Source organism: Esox lucius, chromosome 20 (assembly GCF_011004845.1).
Source record: "Esox lucius isolate fEsoLuc1 chromosome 20, fEsoLuc1.pri, whole genome shotgun sequence".
Taxonomy (NCBI): domain Eukaryota; kingdom Metazoa; phylum Chordata; class Actinopteri; order Esociformes; family Esocidae; genus Esox; species Esox lucius.
The window spans coordinates 45355773-45379288 of record NC_047588.1 but is presented as its reverse complement, the minus strand read 5'-3'; the positions used below and the strand labels follow the sequence as shown (position 1 = coordinate 45379288).

At 41.5% G+C, this 23516-nt stretch overlaps 1 protein-coding gene across 4 annotated transcripts in view; it reads left to right on the top strand.

Annotated features, from left to right (window-relative positions):
* thsd7ba (thrombospondin, type I, domain containing 7Ba) overlaps positions 1–23516 on the top strand; it is a 292455-nt gene that overhangs the window by 144962 nt on the left and 123977 nt on the right. For all 4 annotated transcript variants that reach the window (XM_034289054.1, XM_029115860.2, XM_029115859.2 and 1 more), the window contains exons 10-12: positions 4834–4949; positions 5897–6029; positions 6621–6724. In XM_034289054.1, coding sequence (XP_034144945.1) covers positions 4834–4949; positions 5897–6029; positions 6621–6724 — 353 coding nt within the window. The remainder of the gene's footprint in view (positions 1–4833; positions 4950–5896; positions 6030–6620; positions 6725–23516) is intronic.

The following is a 23516-nucleotide window of genomic DNA, read 5'->3' as shown; positions in this document are numbered from 1 at the left end:
GGAATGACGGCACGCTCACCCCTGAAGACTACTCCATCTTGGTGGCTTAGTTCTCCTTGTATTGAGAAGTAAGGCCTGATTTCACTCGGTACCTGTTACTTGTCCTTGGGCCATCTCTGGCTCATTGTTTTAATGAGAAGCTGCAATGTATTGTCTTGTTCTGTGGCAGACCTTATGTCATGTAGTCTGTCTGAGGAGATCGGTAAGTGTTGCAACATGTTGACTGTCTCTAGATCAGCTTCCACAGGTGTACTCTCAGGAAGCTCTGCTGAGAGTTTCGGCCAGTAACATGTCTCTTTCAGGCACATAAACAACGTCCAAGTCATATTTTTGTATGTGCAGCATCATGCCCTGCAGCCTTTTGGGTGCACTCAGTAGGGGTTTTCGTACTATGGTATAGCGCCCCTCAGTTTGTATCAGTGCCCTGCTTGCGAAAGCGACTGGCATCCCCAGTTGCATCAGTGCTGCACCCAAACCTGTGTCTGAAGCGTCACTCTGTACTGTCAGCTCCTCATCAGGGTTATAATATTTCAATACTGGAGCATTCGCTATTGTCTCTTTCAGGTTGAGGAATGCCTCAGGTTGAGGAATATTTCAGGGGCCGGACTTATCCCCATCGGCATCCTCAGCCATCTGTACCATCCGAATGGAGTGGCAGATGTCGTCAAATAGCTGGACTCCTCCTCCAGCTGTACATGCCAGAATCCACTCTTGACATCACAAACTGTGAACACTTTAGCTTTTGACAAGTCTGGTAAGATGTCCTCGATGGTTGGAAGTGGGAAGTGACTATGCTTTAGTGCTTTGTTCAAGGGTTTGGGGTCAATACAGACTCTTGGCTTGCCATTCTGTTTCTGTACTACAACCATAGCACTGATCCAGTCTGTGCTGCATTCTACAGGAGTGATTATCCCTCTGTGTTGCAGGTCTCTGAGCTCTGCCTTCAGAGGTTTCATCAGGGCCACTGGAACCCGTCTCTTTGGCAGCTGCCCCGGCTTCACTGTGCTGTCCACCTCCATTTTGTATTTTCCTCCAAGACAGCCATCTCATAACTTGTCTTGATTTGTTACATTGTCCACTGCCCTGTTGCAGGTTTTCCTTCTGTGACTATACTGTCTATTGTCATGATATTCTCATGGTGTACTTTAATCAGTTTCATTGCCTCACTGGCTTTCCTGCCCAGCAGAGGCACTGAACCATCTGTATCTACCACTTGGAACTCTAAGCGATATTGCTTGTGATTTCTTGGAATTCTCATTTTAGTGTTACATTTCCCCATTGGCCTCAGCTTGCTTTTATTGTACATAACTAGTATACTTTTAGTGTGTTCCAGCTTGGTGTCTGGATTCAGCAGGTTAATGGGGATGACGTTGCAACTAGCAACACAGTCTATTTGGAATTTGACCATGTCTTTGCCTAGTAGCATGGCAGCATAGAGAAGCTGAGTGTCGTTGTCTTTCACATCCTGTACTCTCTCTGGATCTGCATCTTTGCCTGAGTCTGTCTCCACTGCATACACTATCTTAGTGTCTGTCACAGTGATACATGTTATATCTTCATATTCATCACTCACATATTCTGTTGCTATTGTACTCACATTTTTCTTCCTCCTTTGGTCTGGTTTAGCTTTACATTTGGCTGCAAAGTGATTCTCTCTGCCACATTTTGCGTATTTCTTTCCGAATGCCGGACATTTCTGTTTATTTTTTCATGTGATCTTCCGCAGAATTTACACTCCACTATGTTGTTACCTTTCCACTAGTACTGTGCTCCTTGAACAGCATGCACCTCTTCAACCATCGACCGGTGATGGTTTTAACGTTCTCCTTGGAGAGCTTTTCTTGTCAAGTTTTTCTCCTGCAGCAGTCTTTCCCTCATGATCGTGTTGTTACCACCACACACAATCCTATCACGAATGAGCGAGTCCCTCAAAGTCCCAAAGTTGCATGTTTTGGCCAGCAGTCTCAGTTCAGTGACATAACTGTCTATATTTTCACTGGCGCCCTGATTTCTCGTGAAGAAATGATAGCGTTCGACAATCTTGTTCACGCTGGGGTTGCAGTTATCATCAAACTTTATGATTATGTCCTCTATCTTCCATGCATCCTTAGCTGTGTCGCCCATCAGGGTATCCAAAAGTTCCCTGCCACTTTCGCCGACCAGATAGCTGAACAGTTTTACCTTCTGTTTATCGTCAGCTTCCGCCATTGCCAGATCCACATAAAGAGCAAACTCATTTATCCAATTCTTCCATGTTTTAGAAAGGAAGCTGGAGTCCAAACACAGCGTTGGTGACGGCTTAAGTCCCTCCATGGAATCACGCGGCAATCGTACACTAGCGGCTCAAACTAGCATCAGTTAACTCTCGTCTGATCGGAGAAAACTTGCATGTACTTAGACCGAGTCCTCTTCCGCTGCCACCATGTTAAAGTTGGTTACTTAATCACAAAAAGGGTACACTCTTCTTACTGTTTCACCCCACTGGGTTATAAACTTTAATCAACTTTGGCGTGTTCGGTACATACATACTTAGGTTACGTGGCTGGATCATTTCAGCGAGGTATGTGGGAGCAAGTCCATGTATTGCTTTATAGGTTAACAATAAAACCTTAAAATTAGCCGTAACCCTGACAGGCAGCTAGTGTAAAGTTTATTGATTTATCAGGGTAACCGGAGAGAAGAGCATTGCAGTAATCTTATCTAGAATTAACAAAATCATGGATTTGTTTATCTGCATCCGTTTTTGATAGAAAATCATGGATTCGTTTTTCTGCATCCGTTTTTGATAGAAAATTCGGATTTTTGTAACGTTCCGAAGATGGAAAAAAGCAGCTCTTGAGATATATTTCATATGTTCATCAAGGGAAAGGTCAGGGTTGAGGGTAATGCTGAGGTTTCTCACAGTCTTTTAGGATACAACAATACAACCGTCGAGGTTCAATGTAAGATCTGCCAACAGGGTCCTAAAAACAAGCATTTCTGTTTTTCTTGAGTTTAAAAGCAAGAAGTTCACTGTCATCCACTTATATCCTAATATCTGAAACGCATGCTTCCAAAGTAGCACATTTTGGGGCATCTCCATGTTTCTTTGAAATGTAGAACTGTGTGTCATCAGCATAACAGTGAAAATTGACATTGTGATTCCGGATGACATCACCCAGAGAAAATATTGTGAAAATAATAATGGGCCCAAATCCGAGCCTTGAAGAACACCATAACATACCTTTGATTTGTCAGAGGACATGCCATCCACACATACGAACTGACATCTTTCAGATGAATAAGATTTAAACCAGTCTAGAACATGTCCACGTAGCCCAATATGGGTTTCCAGTCTCTCTAAGAGAAGGGAGGGATTAATAATGTCAAAAGCAGCACTGAGATCAAGAAGCAACAGGACGGATGCGGAACCTTTGTCTGAGGCCATTAGAAGGTCATTCGTTACCTTCACGAGTGCAGTCTCAGTACTATTATGGGGTCTGAAACTGGACTGGAGCATTTCATACATTTTATTTGTCTTCAGGAAGGCATTCAGTAAATTTTTCTAAGATTTTTGAGAGGAATGGCAGGTTCGATAAATGTAATAAGACAGTGATTGGATATTCCAGGATAATGGGGAAAATGATTAGATCTACAATATCTATTTCTTGTGACTGAACTAAGTCTAAGGTATGATTGTGGATGTGCGTTAGGCCTCTGTTCTCTGTTCTTCTGATTGATACAGGTTCCTGTTCTCTGTATTCTGGGTGATACAGGTTTCTGTGCTCTATATTCTGATTGATTCAGGCTTCTGTTCTCTATATTCTGATTAATTAAGGCTTTGGTTCTCCATATTCTGGGTGATACAAAACTCTGTTCTCTGTGTTCTGGTTGATACAGGCCTCTGCACTCTATATTCTGGTTGACACAGGCTTCTGTTCTCTGTATTCTGTTTAATACATGGTTTCTGTTCTCTGTATTCTGGGTGATACAGGCATCTGTTCTCAGAATTCTGGTTGATACAGGCTTCTGTTCTCTTATTTCGATTGATACAGGCTTCTGTTCTTTTTGTTTTGTCCTCTACAAGGACATAGTCTCTATGGTGATGGAAATATAATCACTTTTTAACTACACACCTGTGAAACCGCTGAACCAATAAATAGTGTAATATTCATGATCCCAATAAATGTGTTTACCTCCCTCTATGGGGTTATGGCTAACTCTAACTGTCTCCTATGGGTTAGGGCTAACCCTAACTGTCTCCTATGGGTTAGGGCTAACCCTAACTGTCTCCTATGGGTTAGGGCTAACCCTAACTGTCTCCTATGGGTTAGGGCTAACCCTAACTGTCTCCTAGGGGTTAGGGCTAACCCTAACTGTCTCCTAGGGGTTAGGGCTAACCCTAACTGTCTCCTATGGGTTAGGGCTAACCCTAACTGTCTCCTATGGGTTAGGGCTAACCCTAACTGTCTCCTATGGGTTAGGGCTAACCCTAACTGTCTCCTATGGGGTTAGGGTTAACCTTAACTGTCTACTATGTGTGTATGTCTTAGTGTTTGTGTGTCTGTGTCTGTCTTTGTGTGTGTCTCTGGGTGTGTGTCTGTATGTGTGTGTGTGGGTCATTGTACATCTGTTCTACTAGATTCCATTGTTCTGGGGAAATATATTTAGGACCTCTCTTCCTCCCTCTATTCTGTTTTCCTTTTTCTTCCCTGCCCACGCCCCTTCCTTTTGCTCTCTCCTCTCTCTCCCCTCTGTCTCCCCTGTTTCAAATGTTTCCTCTTCCCACTCTCCCCGTCTCACCCATGTCTATTCTTTCTCCCTTTCACTCCCCTGTCTTGTACCCTGATCTAGGTGTTTAGACTCTGCCAGACCAGATGGTGTCCGGCCCTGCCTGCTACCCTGCAGGAGAGACTGCAAAGTGACGCCCTTCAGTGAATGGACCACCTGTCCTGGTAGCTGTCTGCCAGGTAGGGCTGCAGAGTAGTGGAGTCTGAAGGCACCCTAACCTCCTAACAGTCTGATGTTCCTCTCCAGCAGGGGATTTCAACAGTAGGGAAAATAGTTATTAATTACATTTGGGCTTATTTAAGTAAGGAAATTACAATTTGCAGTTTCATAATCAAATGGTTTGTGATTATTGCATTTTCCATAAATGAAGCTGATTCTTTTTACATTTGTCCATAATAAGTTATTAAAGTAAACTGTACGTTAAATGAATCTGACTGAAATCTTTGAAAGCAGTTATGAAATCAAAAGTATTTAATTCTTTTGGAGAAAGTGTCAATATGTTTTACCCCATTGAGTCTGGTGAGGATGATGTCACTCTGTTAATTGTCCTATTATGAACAGTTATGAATAGTAATTAGTGTTGTTTAATGGACCTTACAGCTGGAAAGACATTAAATCCATCTGTCAGTCTGGATGTTTGCACATCAGACTACAGACAGTGAATGGAGATGTGAATCACAAAAGAGTGAATCACATTAACTCAAATAATTTAGCTTTTCAGTCTTGGTCCTGGAGACGCAAAGGGTCAAGAATTGTAGAGCTTTACCCATAGCACTGCACAACGATGGTGATGTTGAGTAGCCATAGCACTGCACAAACGATGGTGATGTTGAGTAGCCATAGCACTGCACAAACGATGGTGATGTTGAGTAGCCATAGCACTGCACAAACGATGGTGATGTTGAGTAGCCATAGCACTGCACAAATGATGGTGATGTTGAGTAGCAGTGCACAAATGATGCTATGGCGTAACTAAAACAAAACTACCGCAAAACTAAAACTGGCCATCTCTTTGTGTCTCTGAGACAAGGGTGTAAAACCACTTTTGTTAACCCTTAAAACGGAACTGTTTGCTTGTAGTGTATTTAACTGCAATGGTATGTAACTGGTGGGATCTCCCTTTCAGCCAACTCCACGATTCCCACACAGTCTCGCTACAGGACCATCATCCATAGATCAGCTAATGGAGGCCAGGAATGTCCAGACACACTGTATGAGGAGAGAGACTGTGAAGCCCTGCCCCAATGCCCAAGCTACAGGTACATATTTAAACATCTGCAGGTAACCAAATCCCTTTCCCAGTTAGCTACAGGTAGCCACATCACTGTCCCAGCGAGCTACAGGTAACCACATCACTGTCCCAGCGAGCTACATGTAACCACATCACTGTCCCAGCGAGCTACATGTAACCACATCACTGTCCCAGCTAACTATAGATAACCACATCACTGTCCCAGCTAACTACAGGTAACAACATTACTTTCCCAGCTAGCTACTTGTAACCACATTACTGTCCCAGCTAACTACAGGTAGCCATATTACTGTCCCGGCTAACTACAGGTAACCACATCACTGTCCCAGCTAGCTACAGATAACCATGTCACTGTCCCAATAAGCTACAGGTAACCACGTCACTGTCCCAGTAAGCTACAGGTAACCACATTACTGTCCCAGTAAGCTACAGGTAACATTTTCTAGGCCCCAGCTCAATCCTGAAAACAGCTGGCTTTCTGTTTTCTAATATATTTATTTATACATCTATATGAATGACTTTCCAAATATGTACTGAATGTCCATTTCCTTTTCTGTCTGTTTACCTGAGTGTTTGTCTGTATCTATTGTCCATCTAGGTGGCAGACCCACAGATGGCAGCTTTGTAGCTTAGTGCCTGACTCAATACGTCAGGGGAAGGCTGGACCAACAGAACCCTGTGGTGATGGACTGGAGGCACGAGGTCAGCTTCACTTTTCAACCTGATCTGTCTATGAAGATTTCAGGGATATCTTTGATTGAATACGTATTGAGTATTCAACAAATGTATGCAAGGGCATAGGTTTGATTTGAATTGGTGGGGACAATCCAATCAACATCAATACCCTCCATGCTTCCTGCTTTCATGCCTGTTAGTCGCACAAAGCAACTCTCCTTCTATCTGCCTTTAGCCAGCCTTTCTTTTCTTACTTTTTAATTTTCTTTTAATCTTCTTTAAAATTTGTTTTAGTCACTTTTAAAAAAATGTGATGTAATTTTTTAAAGAGGACCTCAGCATAGTTATTTTGTATTTTTGAGTGATTTTTTTATTATGGATGTGCTAAGACAGCTGTTGGAGGAACAGATCCACTGCTTGGAAGATTTAGTCACCAGAGCGCATCTCTGGTTGGACTGTGGGTCCTGTCCGGTAGGTGAACCAACAAATGCTAAGGCTAATATAGCACAACAGGCTAACCTAAGGCTAGAGAGCTCTAAAGATGAGCCTATACTTGATAGAACGCAATCAAAACTGGTAAACAGATCACAGCAATTTTAGAGCGAAAGTCTGAATGAGACTATAACACAGCATGAAATACATGAGAGTGAACAATTCATTGACTCTGTAGCAGCTACTTTAGGGGTTGAGCTACCAAATGCTAACGGACAGACACAGATTGGTATGCAAGGGATTACTTCAAATCTAGACCACTCTGTCACAGATCTGGCTGACACTCTCCCCTGGACATGTGCTAATGCCACTGGATTAACCACAGAGGCTTTCAAACCAGCCTTCCCCAATGACAAATCTTACTGGCACAGCACCAGGGTTAGACCGAAGGCATCAACTCCAGCAGAGACTTGGTCTGATGTTGTGCGCCGCAGAGGCAAATTCAGCAAGAAATCAAATAAGAGAGCATCAACCCTCAATCCAACCACCTGAACTCACTGCAAAACAGGTACGATCCACTGACTAGAAATGTGTGTAAATGAACCTAGGGAAGCTAACCACAACACTAGCATCCAAATCCAAGAAATAGCCCTAAAACCACTGAGGGAAAGAAGAAACTTTGCTAACTCCTCATCTGATAAGCCAGATACTACCTTGATTGGGGACAGCATAACCAAGCATATCAGAATGGCAAAGACTGAAAACCTAACAATGGTTGACACATTGGTCAGAGAGATAACAGAAATGTTGCCAGTTATTCTCTTTACACTTTCAAGCAACATACAGATTATTATCCACGCTGGGTCTTTTGACATTCTACAAAGGAAAACTGGCTCTGAGATCCTGTAAAAGGATTTTTCTATGCTACTGGAGAACAACATGTTTTCATCTCAGGCCCCATTCCAACCTTGGGGAAAGGAAGTGAATCTTTTAGCAGACTCCTTGGGCTCAATACGTGGCTGACATCGGCATGCCTCAACCACGGGATAAGGTTTATTTACAATTTCAATATTTTTTGGAACTGTAAAGACCGCTTTAGACATGATAGGGTTCATCCAAACATCATGGAATGCCGGCTGCTTTGTGCCAACATACATCACTCTCTTGGAATGCCATTTCCAAACAAGATAAGCATGAAGGCCAGTACTCATAGACAGAGTATCCACCCCCCCTCTCCTGACCCTCTAACTAAAATCACCCAATGCTTCCAGAAGTTGTCCTTGTCCCAAACAGAGACACAACAACTCCCACCCTCCCTCTACCACACTCCCCCTCTCCCCCTCTACCACACTCACCCTCCCCCCTCCAACACACTCACCAATCAGGAAGCTAGTTCTAACCAAAGAGAGCAGAGCTCATCTTTCCCTATGTCCCACTCCTCCCCCCCATGTAAAACGATTGCTTAGACAACTGCCACATTGTCAACAACCATGTCCTTCATTTCCACAGAGCACAGAATATACTCTGATGTGCTTCAGATCCCTGCTATTGTGAAAATAGCAATGTCGAATGTTTTGAGTACAAGCTAGGACCCAGTATCTCTATTCCTGTGTTGATTCGCAATAGAAGGTAAACTTGTCTAATCTGTTAACTGCAACACGTCAACCTACTAGTCCAGGAACCCCTATTATATCTAATAAGCTGGCTTTACTTAATATCAGATCCTCGCCAACAAATCATTCTTGGTAAATGACATTATAAAATCTTACAACCTAGATTGTATGTTTCTCACTGAAACGTGACTAACAGAAGATTGTAGTGCTACTATTCTTAACAAGACAGCACCTGAAAAATGTGGTTATTTGAATGTGTGTCGAAATGGTAGGAAAGGAGGAGGAGTGGCTGCCCTATTCAAAGATACATTCCAGTGTAAAGAAAATACACTAGGTAATTGTATTTATTTTGAATACCTCTGTTTTACATTGAAGGGTACCCTCAACATTTAGTTTTTAACCATTTACAGACCTCCACGATATTCAGCAAATTTTATTGATGATTTTGCTGGACTACACTCTGTTATACCAGTTGATTATAAATTGTTTATTATTAAAGGAGATTTTAACATCCACATAGATAATAGTACAGACAATAATGTCAAACAACCTTTTGCACTACTTGACACTACTTGATCTCACTTAACATGTGAAAGAGCGTACACACACTCAAGACCACATTCTAGATCTGGTCTCTAAAGGTCTAGATATTTCCTCTGTCATGGTTAAAGACTTCATCCTGTCTGATCATTTTTCTTTTTGAATAACTTATCCCGAATGTTCCAGTAAACTCTGTTTCTGTTAAGAAAAGGTACATTAATGAGAGTACCGATGCTCAGTTTATGGAAGCCATAGCTATCTCTCCAACAATAAGTGCTGAGTCAGTTTTAATGCCAAAATATTGAATGTCATGGATCATGTTTCACTGGTAAAGGTAAAGAAAACTATGAGCAAACAGAAAACCCCATGGAGAACCACCATGATGGTAAACACTCTGGAAAGAGAATGTAGGAAAGCAGAACGTAAGTGGAGGAAAACTAAACTTTAAATTCGCTATGACATCTATAAACAAAGCCTTGGTAGCTTCAACAATGAGTTACGCAGGGCCAAACAGCAACATTTATCAGGAATGATCAACAAGAATATCAACAATACCTGCACTCTATTTGACATGGTCGACAAGCTTACAAACCCAATAAAGCAGATAGCATCAGAAATCATGTCCACTGTGAAATGCAATGAATTTGCATGTTTCTTTTGTGAAAATATTATAAGTATTAGACAGACTATCAGAACTACACAGTCTAACAAGGACTCTGTACCGTCACCACGACCACCAAGACATAACTTGGTCATTATGTCGCATTTTAATACAATTGATCAAAAATCCCTAGAAGAAACAGTTCGACATCTTAAAGCTTCCACTTGCTGTCTCGACACACCGCCATCAGATATTTTTAAAACAATTTTAACTCTATAACAATGGACCTACAGCAAATAGTTAATAGCTCTCTGCAATCAGGCATTTTCCCAACGTCTCTAAAAACAGCTGCCATTATGCCCCTATTGAAAATTAGAACACTGGATGTATCTATAATGAACAACTATAGACCTGTATCAAATCTCCCATTTATAGCCAAGATCATTGAGAAGGTTGTCTTCAATCAACTCAGTAATTTTGTGACCTTAAGCGGTCTCTTAGACACATTTCTGCCCTGATTAAAGTTTTAAATGATATACGGCTCAATACTGATTCTGATAAAATAACAGTTCTGGTTCTATTAGGTCTCTGCATTCTATCATCTAAAAAATATAGCCAGAATCAAAATCTTGGTGTCCCCAAAAGACCAAGATAAGCTCATCCATGCTTTAATCTCTAGTAGGGTTGACTACTGTAATGGCTTCTTAACTGGGCTCCCAAAAAAGACTGTAAAACAACTGCAGCTCATTCAGAATGCTGCTGCTAGAATGTTAAACAGGACCAAAAGAACAGAGCACTCTAGTTCTTAAATCTTTGCATTGGCTTCCAGTCAGTTACAGAATAGATTTCAAAGTGGTGCTTTTAGTTTATAAATCTCTGAAAGGTTTAGGACCCGAATACATTTCTGATATGTTTGCAGAATATAAACAGAGCAGGGCTCTTAGATCCATGAACACAGGTCAACTAGCGAGACCAAACTAAACATGGAGTAGCTGCGTTTAGCACTTATGCTGTACACAACTGGAATAAACTACCAGAAGATCTTAGACTTGCCCTAAACGTATACATTTTTAAATCCAGGTTAAAAACACTTTTCTTTTCACGTGCCTATGACTGAGCACTTAAACTGAACCACACTGTTTAGCCTTATAGCTTCCTATGTTTTTATCCCATTTTTAATCTCTATATGTTTACTTATTGTATTTTTGTATTATTATGATGTTTTCATTTGTTTAGATGTTTTCATTTGAGTATTTGTTTTTGCTATTGTATATTTTATTTTTTGTAATTTTTATTTGTAAAGCACAATGAATTGCTTCGATGTATGAATTGTGCAATATAAATAACCCTAAAAGCAGACATGGGACCGAGTCACATTTTTGTAAGATTCACGTCTGAACCTCAATTAAGTAATAATAATAATGGGCAATAATATTAAGTAATAATGGGCAAGTCTCAAGTAAGTCCCAGGTTCCACAGCTCAGATGAAGTCCCTAATTTTCTTCTAGTTAACAGTTAAGAAAACTGTTTTATGACAGAGATGATCAAATCTTTTTTTGTTGTTGAATTCTTGAATGAGCTTAGAGGAACCTAATATTATTAAGTAGGTTGTCTTCAATTATACAGTATATATGCATGTTTTAACATAGAACTGCTGACTACTTTGAAAAAAAATGCTAGGCAGAGCCATTGCATGCTAGTAAATTTGAGGATGTTACCAGAAATACTTAGCTAAAGAAATGAGGAGAGGCAAAGGGAATCTCATTGAGAATTGAGAAACGTACTGTATAAGAATCAGGCTGTTGCAAAACTAACCAGGAAATTCCTTGAACAGAATTTAGTTTCCCTTCTCCCCATTTCACTAATGTTATTTTAACAATATCTCCTTCTGACATTAAGTCACGTTCGCTAACTCGCTAGACACAGCACAGCCGTAATGTCATTCTTACCTGTCTTTGTGGAATTTCAAGTGGCTCACAAAGTTAAACTTTCTGTCTATCCCGTCAGTAATTTTTGTTTTGTATGTTTTGCGTACTGCTGTTATTTTCCACCTCACCACGGTGTAATCCTCAAATCCAAATATAGTTATTTTCTTAACCCAAACAGATACCATGATAGCGAGTTCTTAATCGCATCCGAATTGACCACATAATGTTGACAGCTGAACACTAGGCCTAGTTTGACTGACATGGAAAAAAGGTAAGTATTCAAGTATTGTTGTGTTGTCCACCCAACCCCACCCAATGGATGTGTGTGCAGGACATTGAACGTTAGTGAGCATCGGGCAACGTGAGCAGACAGAGATGAGAAAGGAGAAGAGGAAGAGCTGAGAAAATCTAAACAAGTCTCTCAAGTCATACAGCTCAATTCCAAGTTAAGTCACAAGTCATAGATGCTCAAGTCAAAGTCAAGTTGCAAGTGTTTTCTCTTTTTACCAAGTCAAGTATCAAGTCACAAAATTATGTGACTCAAGTTCACATCTCTAGCAAAAAGCAACACCAGATGCTATTTTACCTAGACATGCACACACGCTCACATACACAATGTACTGTATAGTATAGGGCAGATGTTTCAAACAGATTTAGGTTTATTCAGTGTGTAGTAATAATAACATTCTTGTTTTTGAGTCATGTAACTATAAAAAAGTTAACATCAGCTTACTAGCTACACTGATTGGCTGTTAAACTGAATCCAACACTTACTGTTATAATCGCCAGCTACACCATTATAGACTTCATCTTTGGCCCTGTTCTTCCACCTCTTCTGGCTAGCTAACAATGAAAAGCTACATATATATCTTCTATTTCTGTTTGCCATGGCGCCTTTATGAGGCTAAGCTGATTGCCCTGCTATTTTAATAGCTTTTCATTGATTTATTTTTATGTGCTCTTGAATAACTTTACATTTATGAGTTGCTAATCAAGTACTGATCAGCTATATCTAAAACATATTTTTTTATTGTACTTTTCTGCAATCAACTCAGTAGAGCTAGCTGATATATTTTCAAAAATATTTGTAAGAAAACAATCATAAATGTTGTATAATAATCTGAAGATCTATAAAGGACTGAAATGAACGACATTCAGATTTACTCAAGATCATTTCTTCATAGTTTTAAGAGAATTAAACAATTGGTTAGTATAGAGCTTAAAAAAGGACTTCTGTTACTTGTAATCCTTCAGAAAAGGTCCAAACATTGAGGAAGACAAAGTCATAGGAAAATAATTCAAGAAACAAAACTGTCTACAATGTTCTTTAATATTGCCCTGTTTGTGCCGGACCGCGTTAGTGGAGCCAGCCAAGAAGAGCGAATGTCTCTGACTGACTGACTGAGTACCCCCTTGTTAAATAGCCTAATGGTTAGAGAAGCGGACCCATAAACTGTAGGTCCCGTGTTCGGCAGGCAAAGCAAAGTATGCATTATGAATTGTTCTGTATAGACGAAAACTTTGCAGGCTAAAGAATCCAGTATCTACATTATAGTAAGCCTTAACTAAAACTGTGTACAGTTATATTGCGACTTTTTCTGAAATGGAAATGTTCATTCTCGCTAGAAATTGGATCAATTCTTGATTATTCCTAGGAAGTTAGAAGATACTAGTAAGCTTATTACTGGCTAATAAGCTGTTAAAACGGCTAGTGGCAAAAGCCATAGAGTTTATAGACTGTAAACATAATATAAAACGCTAGTCAGTTTAACACAATGCTCAATGGTGCCCAGCAAGTGATGAAATGTGTAATACTGTGGCGTAGTGGCTCTCACGTGGATGACCTATGTTGGAATCTATTGAGAGACGCAATAAAATGGTTTACGGTTATACAGTATTGCGACTATTTCTGGTAGATTCCATGATTCTCTCGTCTTTTCACTTGATGAAGCAGTTAGTTATCATCACCTTTATTGATAGTTATTGTATCAATGTCACAAAAGAAAGTAAAAAGTACGTTGTTATGCCATGAAAGAAGAAAATACGTTCTTATGCCATGAAATGAAATAGCTTTGGCAGACTTGATGGCAATTGCTCAATTCTTATGACTATTCCAGTAAGTTAGTAGATACTGTTAAAGCCTCTTACTGGCTAATACGCTGTTAAAACGGTCAGTGGACAATGCCATACAGTTCATAGACACTTTTTGGTGGAGGTAAACTTAGTAAGAAACATTAGTAATTTTAACTGTATCAATATCATTCCCAAATGGCCAATTATCTGTTAAAACGGCCAGTGGCAAAAGAGGATTTGTTCAGGGTAGACACGAAGCTATACTGACTTGTCGAATGTACAGCTCTGTGATCAATCAATCAAATGTATTTATAAAGCCCTTTTTACAACAGCAGTTGTCACAAAGTGCTTTACAGAGACACCCGGCCTTAAACCCCAAGGAGCAAACAACAGTAGTGTTGAATTTCAGTGGCTAGGAAAAACTCCCTAAGAAGACTGATATTTTGTAAGAAGCCTAGAGAGGAACCAGGCTCAGAGGGGTGACTAGTCCTCTTCTGGCTGTGCCGTGTGAGATATTAAGAGTCCAATTGGAATAATAAATAAATTTCTCTGGTCTAAATCCAGAGTCTATTTTATTCTAGACTAGGTCAAAAGTATGACCAGATGGACAAGGACAGGGACAGCAACAGGCCCCCCAAACCAGGTACTCCGCAGGTGTGGACCAGGACCTCATCTCCTCCTAAAATGTAAAACTGGAGGAGACTGAGAAAGTTAGAAGTGGTGATGTACTGGTTAATGACACAGCCTTTCACGTGGCCGACCTGGGTTCGAATCTTGAGTGGTCAAAACGTTCTATTGCGGGCTGGCTGAACTAGGCTTGCCTGGTTTCTTGTTCAACTCTAGCAGCTTTACGCAATGTGGAATATGACGGTCTTGAGCAAGTTAAACATGTCCAGGTTCCATCTCTAAATCAGTCCCTTTTATGACTGGCACTGTTTAATGTGCAGTCTCGAACAAACAAAACTCTATTATTACATGAGTTTATCAAGGATAATGACCTAGGACTTTTTTGCATGACAAATATGTGGCACAGAAATGGTGATTCCTACACACTAAATAAAATATGTTCATCTGGATATAACTATCTGGAAAAGGCCCATGTACATTGATTCAACATAATGTTCCTTTGGCAGTGACTTCCTGAATCTGATGGACTGTCTTAACCTGATACAGCATGTCAACGTCCCCACACACAATCATGGACATACACTTGACCTCAGCATCAATAGAGAAGTCCTGTCATCAGACCTGGATGTACATGTTGTGACATTGTCTGTAATCAGTCCTTCACTTCAGCTCGGCCCTAAGGGGACTGTTACATTCAGAAACATTGAGTCTCTTGACACGTCTGTCTTCCAGGGGTCAGTACCGCCTGCCCTGTTATCTGACAGTGACTTGTCCACCGCTGATGCGAGGGTTGACCTGTATAACAACACATTGAGTAACACCTTAAATATTCTTGCCACTAAAATCCTGTCAAGTATCATTCCAACAGTCTTCCCCATGGTTAACTGAGGAGCTGCGCAACATGAAGACACACGGCCACAATATAGAACATTGGTGGAACATTGCTGGCTTATAAAGACCACCAGAATTGTTATTTTAAAGCTTTAAAAGCAGCCCGCTCTAATTTCTACTCTTCTTTAATTGGGAATGGCAAAGATAATCCAAAATACAATTGGGGCTTAGCACCCCACACCCCCTCCCCAGGACAAAAACAACAGGGTTTTGAATGTACATGTAAGAAGAAAATTTCGATGCACATGCTAGCAGCCTAAACGTATGCATTGTCATGATGCACGATTGGAATTATAGATGCATAGGTCAGTGGCAATTTTTTTATTATCATTTATTTGGTAAATTTGAGATCTGTGGCTATTCATAAAAGATCCGGGGCTATAGCCTCAATCGCCCAGGCCTAACGATCCCATTGCCTCCAACCTACAGACTCTGGCCCTCCCAATGCAACCACTGAACAGTACAATACATTTGCTGAATTCTTCAAGAATAAAATCAACAACATTAGAGGGGACATTCTGTTCTGTAACCCTAATTAGAGAGAACATTCAATCCTGTAACCCTCATTAGAAAGAACATTCTATCCTGTAACCCTAATTAGAAAGAACATTCTATCCTGTAACCCTAATTAGAGAGAACATTCTATCCTGTAACCCTAATTAGAAAGAACATTCTATCCTGTAACCCTAATTAGAAAGAACATTCTATCCTGTAACCCTAATTAGAGAGAACATTCAATCCTGTAACCCTCATTAGAAAGAACATTCTATCCTGTAACCCTAATTAGAAAGAACATTCTATCCTGTAACCCTAATTAGAGAGAACATTCTATCCTGTAACCCTAATTAGAAAGAACATTCTATCCTGTAACCCTAATTAGAAAGAACATTCTATCCTGTAACCCTAATTAGAGAGAACATTCTATCCTGTAACCCTAATTAGAGAGAACATTCTATCCTGTAACCCTAATTAGAGAGAACATTCTATCCTGTAACCCTAATTAGAAAGAACATTCTATCCTGTAACCCTAATTAGAGAGAACATTCTATCCTGTAACCCTAATTAGAGAGAACATTCTATCCTGTAACCCTAATTAGAAAGAACATTCTATCCTGTAACCCTAATTAGAAAGAACATTCTATCCTGTAACCCTAATTAGAGAGAACATTCTATCCTGTAACCCTAATTAGAAAGAACATTCTATCCTGTAACCCTAATTAGAGAGAACATTCTATCCTGTAACCCTAATTAGAGAGAACATTCTATCCTGTAACCCTAATTAGAAAGAACATTCTATCCTGTAACCCTAATTAGAGAGAACATTCTATCCTGTAACCCTAATTAGAAAGAACATTCTATCCTGTAACCCTAATTAGAAAGAACATTCTATCCTGTAACCCTAATTAGAGAGAACATTCTATCCTGTAACCCTAATTAGAGAGAACATTCTATCCTGTAACCCTAATTAGAAAGAACATTCTATCCTGTAACCCTGATCCCCTCAGGCTCCTTCCCAACCACCCATATCTGCTTCTTTTTTAAGCGCTCTGGAGACACCAATCCATGGAGGCCCCACCTCGCAACTTGAAGGATCTGCTGCTAACGTCTTGATACCACAGCACACTTTCAGAGGTCTAGTGGATAGTCCATGCCTCGACAGGTCAGGGCTGTTTTGGCGGCAAAAGGTCGACCAACACAATATTAGGCAGGTGGTCATAATGTTATGGCTGATTTGTATACACTGCACATTATTATGTAATAATAAGTATTATTATTTTAGTTTATTTTATTATCATTATAGTTTAATGTATATATTCTGTACATATATATTATTACATTTTTATTTGATAGTTCTTTTACTTAATATTATTGTTTTATTTTCTTTTTCATGCACTTTGAGATTATTCCTCTATAATCAAAAGCCATTACAAATTAAATAAATTATTATTATTATTCTACTACTACATTTTGGATTTTGTAAAGAATGTCCTTGTGTCAATCCTTGTGTCAAATACATATTGAAGTAAGAAATTAGATAAGGCTAAGCTAATATTAGCCTGTTGGTGTGATGATATTATCAAACCATTCTCACAGTGACCACGCAAGGATATGAGGTTTTACAGAGTTAGCAATGGGTTGCTATTGTTAGCAAAACTGTACATTTTGAACAATACTAACCAGGAGTGTAAATCATAATATGATTTCAGGGTTTATCATTATGACTCAATGCTATGTTGCATCAGCAGCTCGGCTTGCTCAATAACATGCAAAACTGGTAGCAGCTGGGTACCAATTAAGATCAGCTCCCTCCCGCATACCTAATCAGGAGGAGCAACAGGGATTTTAAGCATTAACTTTTTCTGGAAAATTGGTAAATGTGTAGACTGATCAGAATTATTGTTAGGGACACATCCCAACTATCCCCTCTCTCCGTACTGTCTCCACTGTCCCTGCCATCCTTACTGTCTCCACTGTCCCTGCCATCCCTATTGTCCCCACTGTCCCTGCCATCCTCACTGTCTCCACTGTCCCTGCCATCCCCACTGTCCCTGCCATCCTTACTGTCCCCACTGTCCCTGCCATCCTTACTGTCCCCACTGTCCCTGCCATCCTTACTGTCTCCTCTGTCCCTGCCATCCTTACTGTCTCCACTGTCCCTGCCATCCCTATTGTCCCCACTGTCCCTGCCATCCTTACTGTCCCCACTGTCCCTGCTGTCCCTACTCTCCCCTCTCTCCCTATTGTCTCTACTGTCCCTGACATCCTTACTGTCTCCACTGTCCCTGCCATTCTTACTGTCTCCACTGTCCCTGCCATTCTTACTGTCTCCACTGTCCCTGCCATCCCCACTGTCCCTGCCATTCTTACTGTCTCCACTGTCCCTGCCATCCTTACTGTCTCCTCTGTCCCTGCCATCCCTATTGTCCCCACTGTCCCTGCTGTCCCCACTGTCCCCTCTCTCCCTATTGTCTCCACTGTCCCTTCCATCCTTACTGTCTCCACTGTCCCTGCCATCCTTACTGTCTCCACTTTCCCTTCCATCTTTTCTGTCTACACTGTCCCTGCCATCCCTACTGTCCCCACTGTCCCCTCTCTCCCTACTGTCCCCACTGTCCCCTCTCTCCCTACTGTCTCCACTGTCCCTGCCATCCCTACTGTCTCCACTGTCCCTGCCATCCCTACTGTCCCTGCCATCCCTACTCTCCCCACTGTCCCTGCCATCCCTACTCTCCCCACTGTCCCTGCCATCCCTACTCTCCCCACTGTCCCTGCCATCCCTAATGTCCCCACTGTCGCTGCCATCCCTAATGTCCCCACTGTCCCTGCCATCCCTACTCTCCCCACTGTCCCTGCCATCCCTACTGTCCATGCCGTCCCTGCCATCCCTACTCTCCCCACTGTCGCTGCCATCCCTAATGTCCCCACTGTCCCTGCCATCCCTACTCTCCCCACTGTCCCTGCCATCCCTACTGTCCATGCCGTCCCTGCCATCCCTACTCTCCCCACTGTCCCTGCCATCCCTAATGTCCCCACTGTCGCTGCCGTCCCTACTGTCCATGCCGTCCCTGCCATCCCTACTGTCCCTACTGTCCCTGTCATCCCTAATATCCCTACTGTCCATGCCGTCCCTGCAATCCCTACTGTCCCTGCCATCCTTACTGTTCCCACTGTCCCTGTCATCCCTAATATCTCCACTGTCCCTGCAATCCCTACTGTCCCTGCCATCCTTACTGTTCCCACTGTCCCTGTCATCCCTAATATCTCCACTGTCCCTGCCATCCCTACTGTCCCCACTGTCCCCTCTCTCCCTACTGTCCCCTCTCTCCCTACTGTCTCCACTGTCCCTGCCATCCCTACTGTCTCCACTGTCCCTGCCATCCCTACTGTCCCTGCCATCCCTACTCTCCCCACTGTCCCTGCCATCCCTACTCTCCCCACTGTCCCTGCCATCCCTAATGTCCCCACTGTCGCTGCCATCCCTAATGTCCCCACTGTCCCTGCCATCCCTACTCTCCCCACTGTCCCTGCCATCCCTACTGTCCATGCCGTCCCTGCCATCCCTACTCTCCCCACTGTCCCTGCCATCCCTAATGTCCCCACTGTCGCTGCCATCCCTACTGTCCATGCCGTCCCTGCAATCCCTACTGTCCCTGCCATCCCTACTGTCCCCACTGTCCCTGTCATCCCTAATATCCCCACTGTCCCTGCCATCCCTACTGTCCATGCCTTCCCTGCAATCCCTACTGTCCATGCCTTCCCTGCAATCCCTACTGTCCCTGCCATCCTTACTGTTCCCACTGTCCCTGCCATCCTTACTGTCTCCACTGTCCCTGCCATCCTTACTGTCTCCACTGTCCCTTCCATCCCTACTGTCTCCACTGTCCCTGCCATCCCTATTCTCCCCACTGTCCCTGCCATCCCTACTCTCCCCACTGTCCCTGTCATCCCTAATATCCCCACTGTCCCTGCCATCCCTACTGTCCATGCCGTCCCTGCCATCCCTACTCTCCCCACTGTCCCTGCCATCCCTACTGTCCATGCCGTCCCTGCAATCCCTACTGTCCCTGCCATCCTTACTGTTCCCACTGTCCCTGCCATCCCTAATGTCCCCACTGTCGCTGCCATCCCCACTGTCCCTGCCATCCCTACTCTCCCCACTGTCCCTGTCATCCCTAATATCCCCACTGTCCCTGCCATCCCTACTGTCCATGCCGTCCCTGCAATCCCTACTGTCCCTGCCATCCTTACTGTTCCCACTGTCCCTGCCATCCCCACTGTCCCCACTGTCCCTGCCATCCCTACTTTCCATGCCTTCCCTGCCATCCCTACTGTCTCTGCCATCCTTACTTTCCCCACTGTCCATACCTTCCTGCTTTCCAACCCTAAATCTAGACCTATACATTTAAGCCTACTGGAAAATGACAGCCAGCCAATGGTAGGGCTTGTTTGAACTGCTCATTTGTCTAGTTATCAATTTACTTTTTTTGAAGTATGTTATGCATTGCTTATTTTGTAACCAATATAGACAATTCTATTAAGCTTGACCATAGAACACTTAAAAATTCTACCACGCCTGCAAAACATTCTAAGATAGCTGGCAGACCTGGACTGCTAGCATGATTCCGTAGCAAATGAATTGAAACAATCCTTTGCTTAGCCTCTTCTGACCTGAATGAAGCTTAAAATTAAAAGTTCTCAAAATGTCACGAAAAAAGTCCCCTCTTTTATTTTACTACTTTAACCTCATTACATGACGAAACTAAAAAGTAACAACTGATACAGGAAGTAAACATCTGGGGCCGTATTCACAAAACATCTTAGGGTTAAAAGTAACTCCTAAATTGCTGTTAAAGGAGTAATTCTTAAAAGAAAATGTAATTTCATAAAGCGTTTAACGCTAAAACCAGCTCCTAAATCTGTGAATAGTTATGGGTAGTCAAGAGGACTCCTAAGTCACTAAAACCAAGTCACAAACTATCCTAAAAGGGCTGTTGCCGGCAATCTGCCTTGTAATCAGGTCGACATTTTAGAAACATTTATTGATACTAAGCTTTTAACAAGGTATTGCCTTAATCGCGAGGGTATTAAGTCTGCGATGCTGTCACTTCACCAACAAACCGAAACATCCCAATAACACCGGAGATCAAGGTTTTTGACGACTCTACTCTACTTTGCCATAGGGAAAATGCAGCTATGCTGCAAAGACAAACTACTACATCTCAGTCATCTGTCAGTAAAATATTACATCAAACAATAAATGTGCTCTCCAGACCCCATATCGTCTGACAAAACATTTGGGTTCTTCATTTGCCAACTACAAAGAAACAAAGCCTACTTCATGGCCATAGCTGGACAACCTGGTGTAGTTGGTGCCTTAGATCTAGATGGGACACATAATTGCACAAATTATTGCACCATAAAAAGATGGACGCCCATTTCTTTATGAGCTGCCAGACTTGTAAGAGGCTGACAATTAGCTGAACATATCTTGACTAGTAAATCATTCTTGGTTTCATGTTTAATCAGTGACATTTGGTCAGTTTGCCCATCAAATATGCCAATAGATGTTTTAGCCACTCCCTTTACTTAATCCGTGCAGAGTTTCAGTTCTTTATGAATCCATGGTGCATTTACCATTTCCTGAGTCTCTACCCGCTGATCAACTCCCGGGAACAGTAATTTCCTAAATACTTTAGGTCATCTACTGGATTCTCATTCCCCACACCCGTCAGAACAGCAGTCAGTGCAAAGCTGGAGTGTAATCAGCAGCATCAACTGGTACAGAGAATAACTAGTTGGCAAATAATAGGTATTATTAAGACCAAACAAATCATATACAATGGAATCATATGAAATAGCGTCAGTCCACTCAGACTAACCCTTTTTAATTGATTGGTTAACACACACACAAAGTGATTTGAGAACAAAGCTTCTATTTTGAATTGACACACCCAAGCTGTGCCGAATATCTGTCATACATACGTGATGTATTAACCCAGACACTGAAGCTTTTTTTGAATCCTTTGACTCCAAGTAGGGTGTCCCACAGCAGCGACAAAGATTTATAGACGCTGTTCCATGTAATTATATTGTTCATTATGCTAGGACTCTGAATACTGGAGTTCAATGTCACCAACAGATACCTCCTTTCTTACCATTTAGATATATTTTATGTTTCACATGGCTAGATGGAGACAGATATACTTTCAAATAGTATTACAAACAATTTTACATATGTCCAAATAGATAAACCATTATTGTTATTACAAAACATAACAAACCATTCTGTAACACCAGTCTTCTTATAAAGATTATGCATGAATAGGTTTTTCATGACTAGGATGGCAGCAGTAGATTTCAGGAGCAGGACATCCTCTTTGTGACTAATGACCAACATAAGGCCATATATAGCTAGATGATAGGCCTATATGGTTTGCATGATAGGCCTATCACAGTACTGATGCTTCTTCTGTGACAAATAGCTAACATGCTATTACATGTTAACATGCCACTCCCAATATTCAGACCGCTTCTTTTGCTATATCTGGTTGGGACCCATCAATAACAGAGATCAATCGCAAAACGTGAACACCTTTCATGGTTCTAGATTTCCAGATATAAAGTTGATTTTGTTTTTTGAATAAAAATGTATATACTTTTAATTAAAAAAATATATTTATAGTATATAATATCACTAATATAATGCAACCCGGTTTCCCAAAAAGTTGTGACCCTGCGTAAAACGTAAAGAAAAACAGAATGCAATAATGTGCGAATCATGTAAACCCTATATTCAGAAACTAGTACAAAGACAGCATATCAAATGTTGAAACTGAGAAATGTTATTGTTTCTTGGAAAATATATGCCCACTTTGAATTTGATGCTTGCAACATGTTTAAAAAAACTTGGGACAGAGGCAACAAAAGACTAGAAAAGTTGTGTAATGCTAAAAAGTGAAACCTGTTATGACACAACTACTTAGATCAATTGGGAACATATCAGTAACATGATTTGGTATTAAAAGATCATCCCATAGAGGATGGGTCTGTCAGAAGTGAGGATGGGGAGGGGTGAAAGACTCTGTGAAAGACTGTGTGGGCAAATAGTGCAACAATTTAGAAAAATGTTTCTTAACGTAAAATTGAAAAGATTTTGGGGATCTCATCATCTACGATACATAATATGATTAAAGGTTCAGAGAATCCAGAGAAATCTCTATATACAAGGGACCAGGCCAAAAACAATACTGGTTGGCTGTGATCTTTGGGCCCTCAGACAGCACTTCATTAAAAACAGATACAATTCTGTAGTGGATGTCACTGCATGGGCTCGGGAACACTTCCGAAAACCATTGTCTGTGAACACAGTACATTGCTGCATCCACAAATGCAAGTAAAAACTCTACCATGCAAAGAAGAAACCATATCTAAACAAGATCCAGAACCGCCACTGACTTTTTTGTGCCCAAGCTCATTTTAGATGGACTGAGGCGAAGTGGAAAACTGTTCTGTGGTCAGACAGATCAAAATTTGAAATAATTTTTGGGAATCATGGATGCCGCTTCCCCTAAAGAGAACAATATATATAGGTTTTGGAGCAACATATGGTGCCA